The sequence below is a fragment of the Prunus dulcis genome, chromosome 8 (assembly GCF_902201215.1).
Source record: "Prunus dulcis chromosome 8, ALMONDv2, whole genome shotgun sequence".
Lineage (NCBI taxonomy): Eukaryota > Viridiplantae > Streptophyta > Magnoliopsida > Rosales > Rosaceae > Prunus > Prunus dulcis.
In genome coordinates, this window is record NC_047657.1 from 19,029,561 (window position 1) to 19,046,309 (window position 16,749).

The window sequence follows — 16,749 nt, forward strand, 5'->3', positions numbered from 1 at the left end:
GAAAGTGAGAAAGGGCGGGGAGGTGGGGGAAGGGCGAGTCTACCTTAGCAATGATGAAAAGTACATACATATAAAGGCAAAGCAAAAAATTTAAAAAAAAAAACTAGGAAACCCTCCGCATAAATTAATCAGTCCAAAACTCATGCAGCGACATGCATTACTTGTATTTAAAGTTAACCCAAAATTAATCAAGTTAATTAAAAATACACATATCCCACATTGATTTGATTATTTTTGTGTAACATATATATATATATATATATATAAACTAGTCATGCTCATGAGGGAAGGCGATGAGTGCAAGTGGTATATATATCTGCTGATGAGTGCAAGTGGTATATCTGTATATGATCTTGTGAGAATATATACGGTTGACAAATGTTGAAGGGGATGATTCAGAGCAGAAGATCCACGACGGTATCAAAGGAGGACCCCACGATCCTATAAGCATTTTTGGATTCTGGATATCTTAGTCTATGCTGTTTTGTTGGGTATCATAAGATTTCTCTGTCTGCTACCTAGCTTGCAATTATTTCTCTCTCTCTAAAATAAAAGAAAAAGATTTTCTGATCATCATTTTTGTAATATGTATGTGTCTGTCTCCAATTCGATCAATAGCCCTGGCCCACTCATACCCACCGATTATGCTAACTATAGCTATATAGCTAGGAACCCTATAGCTAGTCGAGATGAACAAATCTTAGTGGGAAATCCTAGCCGTACGTCCTTGTTCCTGCCGACTCTCACACACATCACTTACCGTCAATACGAGATGATACACTAAGATTGAATTCAGGGGATTTTTTTTTCCCTTCACATTGCATGCAACATTTTTGTTCTTGATGAAGCTGATCAAATATCTGAATGAATATATATTCATAAAACGACATTCAAATTAATGACTAGCAAGCTTTGATTTGAGTTTAAAGAATATATGATATGATTACCATGCAGAAACTCGCATGGGTCTTATTTCGGGTCTAGTATTAGCAGCTAGCTAGGTTTTTCGATGCCTGCAGGTTCATTCTTTTGTAACTTCAAGGGCTAAACTAAGCACCAAATGTACCTCTAGCTAGGGCTATCTGTCGAGATTTTAGAGTCTCTATATACAGCTTTTTCATGGAAGATCCTCTCTCTCTCTCTCTCTCTCTCTCTCAAAGCCACCAATAATGTGGGGACAAATATCTTGGCCGCAGTGATGCATGAAGGAAACTAGTCAAAAGCATGCAGCTAAAAGCGATCGCTTGAGATCTTGTGAGGAATAAAATTGCTCCTTCATGTCAGGCAGATAGATCACAGAGAGAGACTTGACCAAGGGAGGTTCTTCTTGGGAGTGATGGATGGAATCAATGAAATAAGATTTTGTTTACCTCTTTCCCCTCCAACTTGGTCTGATATTTCGATCTTCCGAAATCCCACCTTTTCAAATATTATTCTTTTTCTCTTTCAAAAGTTCAAAATTACATTTACTTAATTTATTAGACGTCAATAATCAAGTCACTGATTAGAAGATAATTAACGACATCTCTGAACGTTGAATTTAACCACACTTGATTTTTTTTCTTTTTTCTTTAATGAAACAAGAAAAAACTTACAAAGAAGATTCCATTGGAATGCCAATATTCCATACACCAAAACAATTTTTAATTTGAAGAAAATCAGAAAAGCAAATACAAAGTTGTGAATAAGGCCCCAATTGAAGGTTTCTGTGGGTGAGATTATAGAAAATTTTGGCCAACAAGTTCAATCAGGTAAACATAAAGAGGAACATGAACATCTGGATTGAAGGCAGAGACACCCTTTAGACAAAATCACAAGTCTATGTTTCCTTGCTCACTCAACCTAGCTAGCATCATTTAGGATTTAGCTTGTCACACGTTAAAAATCAAATGCACCCACTAATGGAGCTACATTTACAAATATGCACGTCCATCCAGTCACGGGGCGCCCAAATTGGCGCAGACAACTTTTTGCCGAAATTACACATCATTACTGCATGAAGCAATCTGAGACGACATCACTTGCAACTAAAATGTCTACACTTTGTTTACTATATTGATCTTAAACGTTTATTGCGTGGGAGGTTGGTTTTACATGCCTAAACAACTGAGATTAGCGAAAAGCTTATAATTTAAGTGGTTAAGAACAGTTGCACCCAAGGTTCCCTCCCTCACTATCACTTGTATCGCAAAATAAATAAATACACAAGTGAGATTGATGGCGAATGGATTTTCAGATTGGACGACACTCGATATGTATTTAGCTGAAGAAGCCCATTCTTGATACGATTTATTCAGAGGCAATCTTTTAAGTTCCATTTTCACTTCCAAGAAGCCCAGCCCAAGAACTAACACGTTTGCTTGTTGTCTCGTTCTTTCAGTATTTTGACAGTAAAAAGAAAGGGATAACTACTCTCAGCATCAAACTTCATTATTATTAATAACGTTGATGTTGCACTACTGTTTAAATTACAAGCCATTCTTACCTGGAGTATAATGTATAAGGAGATTTGTAAATGTTAAAGGAAATCAGCCCTCTCTGGGAGAAAAATAATTGCAAGCAATTTCTATACATGTGCTGTTTTTAGAATGTCCCAATCGAACTTGTCCCAAAAGTTTCTAGGAAAAACCACGCAAAACTAACCCATCAACGAAATTGTTTTCGTAGACTGCAACAGCAATTGATTGATGGCCAAATCCCGGCACCTAACCGGAAGCGTTTCTCCTTGCTGAATACGCACGATACGCTGCCAGTCCAACAAAGGCAGCAGCAGCAGCAACTATAAAACGATATAACAGATCTATATAGTTAGTGTGTATGAACTCAGAAGGGAATTCTTAGAGAGAGAGAGAAGAGAGTGAAACATACCTGAAACACACATAAGTGATCGATTAACAACCTGGAGGTACTTCTTGCGGTTCTTCCTAGTCTCAGTTTCAGGAATACTCAAGTGAGGATGCTCAGCTACACTTAGGATTCTATTGAACACATCATTCATAGTGTTCAACTTCATGCTCACACGAACAGGTGCCTCTATGCCCAATTCCTGACTAATCTGAAGAAAAGAGTAAAAAATCATAATTATTAGCTAGTTTCTCCCTCAAATAAACAACATGAAGCAAAATCACAACTTCATGGAGTAGTTGATCATTCATTTCCAAACATATGCAAGTATGTGAAGACAAAACAATGAACGCTTGTATACCCCTAGTGAATCTCGTACAGCCATTGGATATGGATCCAGATCATCCTTAGCAGCAATAAGGAGGCAAGGTACACCATAGCCACTTTCTTCTCCTTGCTTAGCAACCTCCACAAGGAGCTCTCTTGATCTCTTCCATGAATGTTCACTTGAACTGGAAAGTGAAAAACAATGTCACAGCATGAAATCACTGACATAAACAGAACTTAGAATTCTTGAGGCACATCTAAGTTATTCAAACAATGCCACAAAGGCATGTATAACCAACCGATCTACATGCTACAAATATTAGGTAAACAAATTGATCGAAGTATTTATATGAATCTAACCATCAAAAGGTCTAAATTTTTAATGTGCAGCTTCTAAGTTTGATTAACTTTTTGGCCATTTTCCCCCGTAATTGTATGAATCTAACCATCAAAGACCTTTTTCCAAGAAAAAGCTATTTGCAAACTTTGAACTAGTCCAGACAAACCAAACCACCAAACCTTACATGGGTTGGTTAATTAGGTTCTAAGAAATCACGTCTCCTCTGACGGTTTGACTTCGTGTTAAGCCTGGTCTGAAGCAAACAAAACCAAGGTAGTACCCCTATATACAGAATGCCTTGAATTGTTAAAATTATATACATATATGAGTAAACCATGCAAAATTATGTTAAATCCTATAACAATGCCAGTAATTGAAATTGGTCAACAACGCACAAAAGAAAAGCCTAACACACATTACCATTGTGCTCCATTTTGTGGAAAATTGAAATAATAAATTTGTTAATTTTAATGAACAAAAGAAAATCAAATCACCTGTCATGGACAAAGACAGCTACATCACAGGCTGCCAAAAAGGTCTTCTTAGACAAAAAGGTTTTAACTTCGTCTTCTGGTATCTCTCTCAATACAAGAGTCTTCTTATTCCCCTATAGCACAAGTCACAACATCAATTAATGGATACATTTAGGTCCAAGATATTAGAAATCATATAGGCAATCATGTTTGTTCATTTCTTTGTTTGCCACATATCCATTTACTTTCATCCAGGAATTTATCAAACTTGCTCTCTTCTCACAAAAATAATTTCAATGCGTGTAAGAAATTTTTTTTTTTATTTGACGGTACTCACCCCAACCTGGTTAACAACATTCACTGCGAAAGGCTCACCAGTTGTTGTAGTGTCACTCTTTGAGAAAGACCTGAGGTTGAAATTGGCAACAATATATTAACAATGTCAAACAAAAAATAAATGATGTACAGTCACCACAAATAAATTCTGAAATGGACAGAGTCAAACAGGAAATAGGTAGCAGATATGGAGATAGCTGAAAATTCATAATATAATGCTTGGACACCCAAGTGTGGCACATCCATGTGAGCTTTCTCTCAATTTGGAAAAAAAGAAAATAAGGTTTTTTCAGGTGTAAAATATTTCAATTGTGTATAACTCTATAGCCGCATTTGAGAGAATTTTGTTTTTAACCAAGGATCGAAAACAAATGGGAGATAAGGTATTGAGTAAAATTTGGAAGTGTGAGTCAATAGGTTAAATTTGTAGAGTCACCTCTTCCTCTTCATTTTATATAATAATACAGAGTACTAGATACCATATTGAGCACAGTAAAGTTGGAGAGCAATACCTTCCTATGAATGAATTCAAAAGAGCAGTTTTTCCTGCATTTTTAGGACCAAACACGAAGCAGTGGAAGACATTTCTTTCAGTTTTTTGCTTTTTACGATCTACTGATCTTCTTCTAGTAACATGGAGCGCAGAAGCAGGAGCACCAGTGTATCCAATGTATATCAAGTTAGCCATACTTTTCTTTGGATCTATTAGTGTCATGAGGGCCCACTGGAATCACACATAAAACACAAATACAGTTACAGCATGCAATTGACTTAACGAGATTAAAAGAAAGACACTTTTATCATCCAGAAATAGATAAAACAAAAAATGGTGACGAATATAAGCAGCTACTCTAAACAGGGTAGCAACAAGAAAGAAGATATACCTCAGACAGGAACGCATTAAGAGGTAAATTCCCTGATGCTGTTATCTCTGCAGCATCTTCAAAAGGTAGTTCACTCCAAGGACTGAAAAAAAAAACATTGAACACAATACTAAGAAATCTATTATGGAGAATAAAAAGAAACCAGATAGGGACATTCATTATTTAATCCCACAATACACAGGTGGCAGTTAATTAAAAATACTTGAAAAAGGTACAAAAGCATAGACATAGATCAGGACTTCATGCAGGTGGCAGTTAATAGGAAATACTTGAAGACATTAATACATGTAGCTCAGGAAAATATCACAATCAGAAGTTATCATACAAAATACAGAAACTATGAAACATTTTGAACGTGACATCCTGGCTATCTGGACTTACCATTTGAGAACTTAAAGTTAAATTCATCACGAGACAGATTAAAGATGACTCCATCATTAATATGTTTCAGCAACTCATAAAGCTGAACTATATTGTCAGGATGTTATTCCAACAATCAAGAGGTGTGAGTAAATATTTAATTGTGTGTGAGGAACAGAAAATCTACTGCACATAAAACAGCAGATATAAGCTGAAGCACAAGGCATTATATGCAGGTAACCATTACAGTGGGGTTTCATTGAATAAGTAATGAAAACAAAACCAGGTATGCAAGCAAATATAATGAAATATATACTGAAAACTATTGAACAAATTCTAATAATAATTGAATTCACCTTTCTGGAGCAGTAGCAAATAGGTCCTCAAGCTGATGTGGTTGTAGGGCTCCGTCCTAGTTGCCAAGGTACATTTGGAAATAAAATGACAGAATAATCATTAGCACCATAAACAGAGACAAAACATAAATTACAGTGCAAAGGCATAGAAGAAAGTATGGTGAGAATGGATATCAGGGTATACATTATCAGTGTCGAATAAACGGAAGATCCCCCTCAGGAACTCAACAGCTTCAGTTGTCAGCTCCACGCTCTAAAACAAGACATTTAAGAATAAGTATTGCATATTCACCATTAAAAAACAAAGTATTGTGAAATATGGCAGTAAAAAATAAACACATTGGCAGGAGCCAATAAACAGATTTTCTATTCATTAGTATTACAATGCTAAAGCTTTTATCATAAAAGCTTGCATCTATGCCTTCAAATGAACAAAAACAGTGTAGAAACACTAAAACTTCAAAATAACAAGAGCTTTTGAGCTATACCTGATCTGGAGCACGCTTGGATGGAACTGGAACAAACTCATCTGCAAGTTTTAGGTCATCATCGTATCCAAATTTTCTCAAGACGGCCCAAGTTGTCTCAAGACGTCCTTTCTCAATGAAAAGAGCATGAAGAAAAAGGAATCCACTGAGGGTAAGACCAATATCGTTGATACCATCTGGTAGCTTCTCATGTACAACCCTTTTAACTCCCACAATTTCAGCAGGCTGTAGTGGAGCATTAAAACATTTAACCTGTTTGTGGCAGTTACCAAATGTCAAACTTCCAAATAAGTGACTGAAAAACGATAGGAAGAAATGCAACAGAAAAGGGAAAAAGGAAACCTGGAATTCATTCAGTTCTGAATCATTGAGGGCACCGTCCATGTCATGATCACAAAGAGTAAATATCCTTCTCAAAGCGCTAATGCATCGGGGTTGCAGAGCTTGCCTTTCTTGATCAAACAACGGGGTTGTTGGATGAAGGACTGCCTTCTGAGCATAATAAAATACTTCCGGAACCTATAAACAAGTAATTTACAAAGTTCAAACATCAAGATCTCTTACCTTTATTTAACACAGGAAACAAAAGTGTTTAGGCATCTGAATATACCTGATTATTAGTGGCTGCTGAACACTCAATGCAAGTCTCGATTTCCCTAAATTGCTGCATGATAGGAGACATCACCTGCTCCATGCTCATTGGCGCCTGTTCGTCTTGCAAATCTAACTTGCATCCCACCAGAATAACCGGCACCTTCACCTACCCATTTCCAATTTTCTCATAATATCAATTAACTAAATAATTGAAAATCAACAAGAAAAACAATGCCATGCCAGTAAAGCAATAGAATTACAAACCCCCAAGTGACGAAGCTCAGGCAGCCAGTAAGTAGAGAGACGACTGAGCGTCATAGGTTGATCACAGGCATAAGTTAACACCACCACATCAGCCCGCTTCAATTCTTCATTGCGCTTACTACTATTCTCCAAGCTAAATATATTTTATCAACACGAACTTCAATAAAAAACAGCTATTTTCGTTTTTTCTTGGCAAAAAAGAAATTGCAATTTTCGTTCTTAGTGTGTATGTATAGACATACCTGGAAGAGGTATCGATGACGGTGAGGGGAACGAGATCGTTGTACAAATCGGCGGGGAGGCGCGTTGGCGGGAGCACAGGAGGGACGTTTCGGTCGAAGGCTTCGGTGGCCACTGCAGAGATCAAGGTCGACTTGCCGGTGCCACGGTCACCGGCGACGACGACTCGGACGCCGGTGCGTTTTCCGCCATAGATACCTGTTGTTGACATCTTCGTCTTGGGAAAAGCGCGAACTGAGAGTCGCAGGGTTTTATGTTAAACGTATCAATATCAATGAAGGCGTGAGATGGACGACGGTGTCTGAGCTGCCGTTTGAGTGATGATTTGTTAGTTTGGCGACAAGTCACTTTTCATTCCGTGGTTTTTATTTTGGCAATTTGACCTTTGTATTTTGATTTTATCACAATTCAAAGACATATCTTGTATTTCAACAAAAATAAAAAAGACATGTCTTGTATTTTGATTCTATCATAATTCAAAAACATCTAAACTTCTGTAGAATTGCACATGAGTATTTTTGCTCACCATTTTAACTCAAAGTGTACTATTATTATTATTCTTAACCCTTGACACGTGTCCATAAACATAACCATAGTTCCATAAATACAAAGCAAAAGTTAACTGTAGTTAGGTCCATAAACACATATCAAGTGTTGAAAAGAGTGATAATGATACACATTAAGTTAAATTAGTGAGCAAAAATATTTCTCATATTCATTATATATATACACATTTTAGATGGAATTTAGGATGAAATTGTATGAAAATTTAGATGTCTCTTTAAATTGTGAGAGAATCAAATTACAAAGATTAAATTGACAAAATTAAATCTACATACATACACCAAAATAAAAAAATCGTCAAATTGCAGAGCCCAAAAATGATGTTAATTTTGTCTTAGTGTAGTTTTCAGCCCAGTTTAATTCTTCGTGGCCCAAAATGGCCCAGTTTAATTCTTCTTGGCCCAAAATGGCCCAGTTTAATTCTTCTTGGCCCAACAAAAGCTCAATGGCTCTTGTGTCCAATGCCCAAGACGGTGACGTCGAGAGTTGAGGGTCTTGAGACTGACAGTAGCTGAGACTGGCAAAGAGGTTCAATAACTGAAGGAAGATGTTAAATCGAACCCTGCGGAGCTCCATCGTCGCCGTCCGCCACTTCATGGCGGAGGCGCATGTGGAGACGAAGGCGGCGACCGCCAGAGTGGAGAAAAGCTCGAGCGGTGGCCGAGACACGCTGGGAAGGAGACTTATGAGCCTGGTGTTTCCAAAACGCAGCGCTGTGATTGCCATACGGAAATGGAAAGAGGAAGGGCACAAGGTGCGCAAGTATGAGCTCAATCGCATCGTTCGTGAGCTTCGCAAGCTCAAGCGATACAAACACGCACTCGAGGTTGGTTTGTTTAACAAAAACCCTTGTGTTTATGCTCTGTTCAAGTTAAAGTTTTAATCTTTGGTTTGCTCTTGATGCTTTTGTTTAGTTGTAGAAAGTGAGAAGTACTTTTAGGATTGATGGTGTTGGGGGGTTTTTTATGCATGGTTGAGTTTGCGTAAATGGTATGAGTTGATAGGTTTAAATGAGTGTATATTGTTACAGAGCATATAGCAGTTTGTTACCCAGTCAAATTTGCTTTAAGCATTTGAAGGTGCAAGGTATTTGAATTCTGTTGAAGTTGAATTGGTGAAGTAAACATTGGAATGCTTTTGGTCTGGTTGATAATGTTGGTCTTACAGAAGTACTTTTCCAAGTGTCCAGCTTTCAGTATTTTTGTTTAGGAATTATAATGAAGGTGTGCTGGTGAGTATTCCAACTCTCAAGAATGCGCGCCAGGGGATAATTGAATGTGCATATGGAGTGATTGTAAAATTTGGTCAAGAAAACCTTCAAGTTAATGTGGCTCTCGAGAGGGCTGTTGTTTTCCTGTCTTCTGTTTTCATTCATGAGCAGTGATATAAGTTTCAGCCAGGTGATTATAAGTTTTGTAAAGTTGAACATGATCTATAAGTTTGTATTAAAAAAGGGGTTGTGTAAATATGGAATTGATATGTATTCTCTCGCGGTTGCAGTCTGCTAGAATATTCAGTTTGGTGACCCTAGGCCTTTCTGCTAACTTTTTCCCTTCCATTTTCCTTTTCAATTTCTTATATGTTGGCTTCTTGGTTATAGGTACCTTAGTTATTGGGATGCCAAATAAATCTAGTTGGATGTTTCATAACTTATTGAGCTTTCCGGGAAATTGTTTCCTTTTCAACTGGCCTCCTATTTTAATTTTGAACATTGTTTATGCAGATATGTGAATGGATGACTTTACAACAAGATATGAAGCTACTACCAGGTGATTATGCTGTTCACTTAGACTTGATTGCAAAAGTTCGTGGCTTAAATAGTGCAGAAAAGTTTTTTGAGGATCTTCCTGATCAGATGACAGGCCACCCCACCTGTACAGCTCTTCTGCATACGTATGTGCAGAATAAATTGTCTGATAAAGCAGAAGCTCTGATGGCAAAGATGTCACAGTGTGGTTACATGAAGCATCCCCTTGCTTATAACCACATGTTGTCCTTGTACGTTTCCAATGGGCAATTTGACAAGGTTCCAGAAGTAATTCAGGAGTTGAAGAGTAATACTTCGCCAGATGTTGTTACTTACAATCTGTGGTTAACTGTTTGTGCTTCGCAAAGTGATGTTGAAACTGCAGAAAAAGTTTTCCTTGAGTTAAAGAAGGCAAAGCTAAATCCTGACTGGGTTACCTTTAGTACGTTAACCAACTTGTACATAAAAAGTTTGCTGACCGAAAAAGCAGCAGTTACCTTGAAGGAGATGGAGAAAATAGCATCTCGGAAAAATCGAGCTGCATATTCATCCCTGCTCAGCCTGCATACAAACATCGGCGATGAGGATGGTGTTTGGCGAATCTGGAAGAAAATGAAATCATGTTTCCGCAAAATGAATGATGCTGAGTACACATGTATGCTATCTTCGCTTGTGAAACTCAAGGAGTTTGAAGAAGCTGAGAAACTCTATACTGAATGGGAGTCTGTTTCTGAGACTCATGATGCCAGGGTTTCAAATATACTTCTTGCAGCGTATATCAACAAAGACCAAATGGAAATGGCTGAAACATTTCATAATCGCATGGTGCAAAATGGCATAAAGCCTTGTTACAGTACTTGGGAGCTTCTTACATGGGGTTTTTTGAAACAAAAACATACGGAAAAAGTGCTAGATAATTTTAAGAAAGCTGTTGGTAGTGTGAAAAGATGGGATCCTGACAAAAGATTGATTGGAGAAGTATTTAACAGGCTCAAGGAGGAAGGCAATATAAAAGGGGCAGAGGAACTATTGGTGTTTCTTCGGAATGCTGGTCATGTGAGCACTGAGATATATAATTCAGTTCTAAGAACTTATGCAGAAGCTGGTAAAATGCCACTTATAGTTGCTGAAAGGATGGAGAACGACAATGTTCAGTTGGATGAAGAGACTCGCAGACTTATAAAACTGACTAGCACAATGTGCGTGAGCGAAGTTCCTAGCATACGCTCTTGAATGCAAGTGCGATATGAAATTTACTTCCAGAAAATTAGTAGAATTGGTTGTTTTTCAGCTAACTTTTTGTAGCCATAATGGTTTTACTATATGATGCTTCAAATTATAGATTGCATTTGTTTTCTTGATCTTTGAATTTGCTTGTTTATGTTGGCTGGATAACAAGAAGGTGGGATTTGAATGTGATCCAGAAAGAATGCTGTTCATTGTTCTGAAACCAAATCTATATATAAGTTGCTTCTTTTCTTTTCAAATTTTTTTTTTTGGGGGGTTTATGGGCAGAAAATTTTGCAGTTTACCTAATGGATTTCGAACAGTTTCTGGTTCAACAAGCAGTTTGACTGATGAATATGGGCAGTAGAGCTGTAAATGTATGTCAAATAGGGGGTTGATTAATTGGGTCATTGATCTTTACACCAGTATATATTAGTTTCAATCAAGCTAGGTCTTCCTTGACCTGCCAAACCCAACTGAACTGCCACTTGTTAATCTTTATGGGTTGGGCCTGGCTGACCCACTTTAATTTTGTCGGATTCTTTTAGAACTGAGCTTTCAACCAAAGTTATACTAACAGTCCCTCCATCTTCCATTGACTGCAAAGGTTCACAAAAAATAAAACAGATAAATTTAAGTATTTATCAATAGGTACAATGTAATTATAAAGTGATATACAAACTGTGTTAAGATTATATACAAGCAATTGAACTAGGGCAGACTTACGCCCTAGTCAACAGACCTAATCCGCATCTACTAAACCAAATTATACTTTAATTTAATGTGTCTTCAAAATGACAAATACCCAAGAGCTTTGGTTCCCAGTAATTATCATACAAAAATAAGATAATATATACAAAACCTAACTTTTATATATTTGCTTGTGTATGTCACAAGTGGAACCCACTTTCCTAAACCATACTTTGAACAGATGGACTGATGGTAGCGTTGGTAAGGTAGTTAAGAAGAAGCACTGTATTCATACGTATGAAAAGTGGTAGACTTAATTCGAGTGTGGTTTATTTTGTATATTAAAAATTCTGACCAAAATTTAAGGGGGAAAGAAAAACTTTTAGAAACAAAAACAGGCTATGGTGGAAGGAGCCGACATCAGAACGTTACGTGAAGAATAACTGTAGCAACGACCAAATAGGAAAAGGGGTTTACCCAACCCAACCCAACCCACGTCCACGTCCACGTCCACGTCCCACTTAGACCTATACACACAAATTACGGAAATGCCCATCTTTTTATCAGAAAACTACATGAACCTAATTATGATGTATTTGGCTTCTGGTCAGACCCATTTTCCTTGTATAATGACCTTTACCCCCCCTGCATTTCTAATTCTGGATATTTGATTTTAGATTTTAGATTTTTTTTAAATACAACTTATAGTTTAATTTACAGAGAAACTCAAATTTGGATGCAAAGGAATGGACTATATATCATATATTTTATTAAGAAACACAAGATTTGTTGGATGGTTGACTATGTGAACATTGACTTAGTTAAATCGATATAAGAAAATAACTTTAAATTAATTCAATCTAGGCGAAGATGAATTCAAATTAGATACAAAAAAAGGGGTAAACTTTTACTCATAAATCCCAAATTTGTTGAATGATTGGCCATGTGGACATTGACTTCCTTAAACCAATGTAGGAAAGTAACTTTTGATAGATCCCTTTATTTCATTAGGTTTTATCATCATTTTTGCTCTATACATAAGGTTTGATATTAGTGAGTAAAAGTCAAAATAATTTTGAATTTGGATATAAATAAAACAGTCGACGACAGTGTTTAATTTGAAGTTAAATACCAATTTATACGCAAGTGACAAACATGGAAGATAGTTGGAGTTTTGAACAGTTATAAAAGATAATTGGAGTATTTAATTTTCAAAATTCCAATCATGCATGGATTATAGGGTTAATCATCATAAATCAAACAAATTGTACTTGACACGGAAAGGTCAAAGTAGTCATTAAGGAAAATCCAACCTACACAGAACCGGCAAACCGCATGTTGGTTTTGTGCGTAATTCTAGTCGTAAACTAGGGTCAATTAATAAATTTTAATTTGTTAAGAACTGCGCTGGCATAGTCTCGCATTTGAAGATTTAGCAAAGACGCGACCCCAAACGACGACGTGTCGTGAAATATCTAAAAAGAAAACATATTTACACGCGCTTTTAGAGAAAGAGAGAGAGAGAGAGAGAGAGAGTTAATTTAGTTTTCTCACACATGAGACCTTGGCTATGAATTATAGGATTTTCTCTCTCTTAATTTGGTTATGTTCCTGAGAGAGAGAGAGAGAGAGAGAGAGAGAGGGAGAGTGAGTATATAGTTGCGTTGCAGGTTAGAAGTTGGAGCTCACAATCACAACTCGCAACCCTCTCTCTCTCTCAAGTGAAATAAAATCCTCTCTCTCTAATCTCTATCTTTGTCTCTGTGTATATTTTTCCATGGCTGCTAAGGAAGGAGATGTTGGTTTTGAAGAAGGAATGTTGTGGCTGCCGTCTCAAGTTCTAGACGAAGCAATATGTGACGCAAAGGTTGATATATACACATATACATATTCTAAATTCTTCCATCTTTATATTTTTGTTTTGGTTCACTCCAAAATTTATTGAGTTCGTATTATTTATGTTTGATTTCTTAATTTGAAGGCATACTCGAGGCTTCAAGTGCAGCACCACCAGCATCATCATTTGGTACGTGCTTTCTCTCTTTTGTTTTTGTTTTTGTGGTTTTTTTGTTCTGCAACAATGTCTGTGAAAATTGTGGAGACGAAGATGGAAATTTTGACGCTGGGATTTTGGAGGTTCTGGTTACCGCGACACTTTTGACATGGTTTTGGGGAATAGTAGATAGGATCAATAGACAGATTTTTATTTTTTATTTTTTGTCAAGGGACCAATTACAAACCTACTCTTTTTAATTTATCAGAAATACAAACCTACTCATGATACTACATACTTACTCAACAGCCAAGATTAGGTTATACATAATTGGTCTAGATCTACCTAATCATTTCAGGAGAGTAATATATAGGTATTGGTCATTTTCGTTGTTGAAAAATAAATTAACAAAAAGACTTGATCAAAACATCTCTATAGAGACTAGAGTAAGTACACCTTTAATTTCGTTAATTCACTCATAAACAATAAAATATGGCTGCCTTCATTTGTAAGCTATATATATACATAAATTCTCCTATGCTGACGTCCGGATGTCATTTATTTTCTACTACCCCTATCTGTTTGCCTCTCTGTTTACAATGACATTAGCACGATAATAACGTGCGGACATCCAGATAAAAGAATAATAAATGATATACAGAAATTCTCCTATGCGTAAGTTCATTACTTGTGTAGACGTCATTGTAATCAGGGAAGAAAGCAATAAGGGATAGTAGAAAATACACGGCGTTCGCACGTTAATAACATCGCATAGGAGAAAATCTCTATATATATGTGTGTGTGTGAGAGAGTTTTTTTCTTCTACATTTAGGTAATGGAAATCTTATTGAATAAATGATTGATGAATTTAGTTATAAACCCGTCCCAATACATTTAATTGCCATTCTGATATTTTTGCAACTAATTCACTTCAAAGCATACTTGGTTATTAAGAAAAATAAAAATATACATAGTTGGAGGAGTGTTTTGGGGAAGTAATTAATTTAGAGGTGTGATGTGGGGGGGGATCTACCATGTTTTCTTCGAAAATTCCCGAACCTGCCTTAGGGATTAAGTAATGTCGACTTTAAAATAAACACATTGAAATTAAAATTAAAAAAAAATTAAGTTATCTTAATTAGTGTTTCTTTGACTTAAGTGTGTCATTGTCACCAATTGCAGAATTCAAAACCTAGCTCAATTAGACCTCATCATCATAGACCAAAAGCCAATGTCAATTGGTCATCTGGAGGGCCTGGAATGCAAGCTATTTTCCTGGATTCTTCTAGCCAAAGATCATGTGGCACTGGCGTTTTTCTTCCTCAAATAGCAGGCTCCAACTCCCACAAAACTAAAAAACCAGGTTCGCAAGTTTGCTTCGATTAAAATATTATATATATGTGCTTTCAATTTTCTATTGAAATACTTATATATTAATTTTTGCATGCAGCTTGTGCTCCTGTTCTTCTGCCCTCCCGTGTGGTTCAAGCTCTCAACCTCAATGTTCATGCCCTAGGCCTCCAAATTTCACCCCGTCAAGGTTAATTTCATGCTCCCACTTAATTTGAACTATGTATAATTTTAATAAATGAATTTATTGCTAAGAAACTAGGGGTTTTTTTTTTTTTTTTTTTTTTTTCCAGATGCTAAGGATCATAAACGAAAAGGAGGCGATTGTATTTCGGCTCATAATAAAAATGGAAATAAAGATGTTCCATCAACTCAATGCTACATTATTACTCAAAATCCAAGTTCCCCGGAGCTATTTCTTCCCAAGGAATGGACATACTAGGGGAAATGTGTGGAACAATTATACATGTATACAAGAGAAATTTGTCATGAAAGGCTAATCTCTCCTAGCTATATGATTGATGTGCTTTAAATAATCTTGATCGTGTTATGTAGCTTTAAATAATATCAGCTCGATGTTCCGTTTTGTACAAGTGCTTTGATATATATTTTAATGGTTTATATGTATAATGTGTACACTTTAAATTGATGTTGCAACTCTCCAAGGTCCGATTTCAGGAGTAGAAAACAAGTATGGTTGCAGGAAATCTAACAATAAACGGCTATACTATTTATATTAAAAATAAAAAAATTAAATTAAATAACTAAGTATAGTCGGTCAGCTATACTATTTGTGAAAAAAGGAAAGGATCCCAGCGGTTAGGCGCCCACGTGTCAAACTAAGTATAGCTGCCTACGTATCCAAATAAGTATAGCCGGGCGGCTATACAATTTTTAAAAAAATTAAAAAAACCGAGTATAGCCGTTCGGCCATACCATTTATTAAAAAAAAAGAGGACCCCATCGATTAGGCGCCCACGTGTCAAAATAGGATCCCAGCCAGTACATATTGGCTATACTATATATTTTTTTAAATAAGGAAAAAAAAAATCAGAACAACAGAGTATAGCCGCCCGGCTATACTATTTATAAAAAAATAAAAAGCCGGGTATGGCCGTGCGGCTATACTATTTGTAATTTAAAAAAAGAGACGGTTAGGCGCACACGTGTCAAACTACGTATAGCCGCCCGGCAAGACTATTTAATATAAACAAATTAAGAAAAAATGACCTCCTAGTTGCATTAGTTATACTTTATACATATTAATTTGCTATTTCAACTCTACAAACTAGCAAAACTTAGTTGCATAATAAATTGTTTAGTAGTCATTAACAATTTTGGCAAGTTACAACTGAAAAGTTCGATCACTATATAATTTTTTAATATAATATATTAATTTTTAAAAATATACTATATTAATTTTGTTCATTAATATGTGAAAATTATGTGTATAATATGTAAGTTAAATGCCCCTTTAACTTCCCACTAAATTACTCCATTTCCCTTTAACTTTTCATTAAATTATTGAAGAATTTTAAATAAAAATAGTCTGATATGATGTTATCCGAAACAACACCAAACACAGTATAACTTAGTCAGACTATTTATCCAAAATAACACCAAACGCCTTATGATATTATGGATAAACAGTTAGTACTCTCCGGAACATATT

General features: G+C 36.2%; 3 protein-coding genes across 6 annotated transcripts; 2 read left to right on the forward strand and 1 right to left on the reverse strand.

Annotated features, from left to right (window-relative positions):
• The first annotated feature begins 1,135 nt into the window (after positions 1–1,135).
• LOC117636754 lies at positions 1,136–15,704 on the forward strand. 3 transcript variants are annotated; one of them, XM_034371411.1, is made up of 6 exons: positions 1,136–1,158; positions 13,454–13,601; positions 13,716–13,760; positions 14,910–15,090; positions 15,178–15,267; positions 15,371–15,704. In XM_034371411.1, exons 2-6 carry the CDS (start codon positions 13,512–13,514, stop codon positions 15,517–15,519), a joined length of 555 nt encoding a protein of 184 aa, XP_034227302.1. In that variant the 5' UTR covers positions 1,136–1,158; positions 13,454–13,511; the 3' UTR covers positions 15,520–15,704. The 3 variants fall into 3 exon arrangements, with proteins under 3 accessions (XP_034227302.1, XP_034227304.1, XP_034227303.1); XM_034371413.1 differs by lacking the exon at positions 1,136–1,158 and adding an exon at positions 13,324–13,404 and having other exon boundaries at positions 13,524–13,601; XM_034371412.1 differs by lacking the exon at positions 1,136–1,158 and having other exon boundaries at positions 13,447–13,601.
• LOC117636752 (mitochondrial Rho GTPase 2) lies at positions 2,410–7,882 on the reverse strand. Of its 2 annotated transcripts, none has more exons than XM_034371407.1 (14): positions 7,509–7,882; positions 7,267–7,399; positions 7,019–7,168; positions 6,751–6,927; positions 6,409–6,660; positions 6,105–6,173; positions 5,921–5,976; positions 5,205–5,286; positions 4,833–5,044; positions 4,322–4,391; positions 4,006–4,118; positions 3,206–3,356; positions 2,869–3,055; positions 2,410–2,779 (listed from the first exon to the last, which is right to left on the reverse strand). In XM_034371407.1, the coding sequence occupies exons 1-14, from the start codon at positions 7,715–7,717 to the stop codon at positions 2,706–2,708; spliced, it is 1,935 nt and encodes a 644-aa protein (XP_034227298.1). In that variant the 5' UTR covers positions 7,718–7,882; the 3' UTR covers positions 2,410–2,705. The 2 variants fall into 2 exon arrangements, with proteins under 2 accessions (XP_034227298.1, XP_034227299.1); XM_034371408.1 differs by having other exon boundaries at positions 7,267–7,387; positions 7,509–7,793.
• LOC117636753 (pentatricopeptide repeat-containing protein At4g02820, mitochondrial) lies at positions 8,549–11,276 on the forward strand. The gene is made up of 2 exons (XM_034371409.1): positions 8,549–8,896; positions 9,794–11,276. Exons 1-2 carry the CDS (start codon positions 8,618–8,620, stop codon positions 11,048–11,050), a joined length of 1,536 nt encoding a protein of 511 aa, XP_034227300.1. The 5' UTR covers positions 8,549–8,617; the 3' UTR covers positions 11,051–11,276.
• Positions 15,705–16,749: the final 1,045 nt, after the last annotated feature.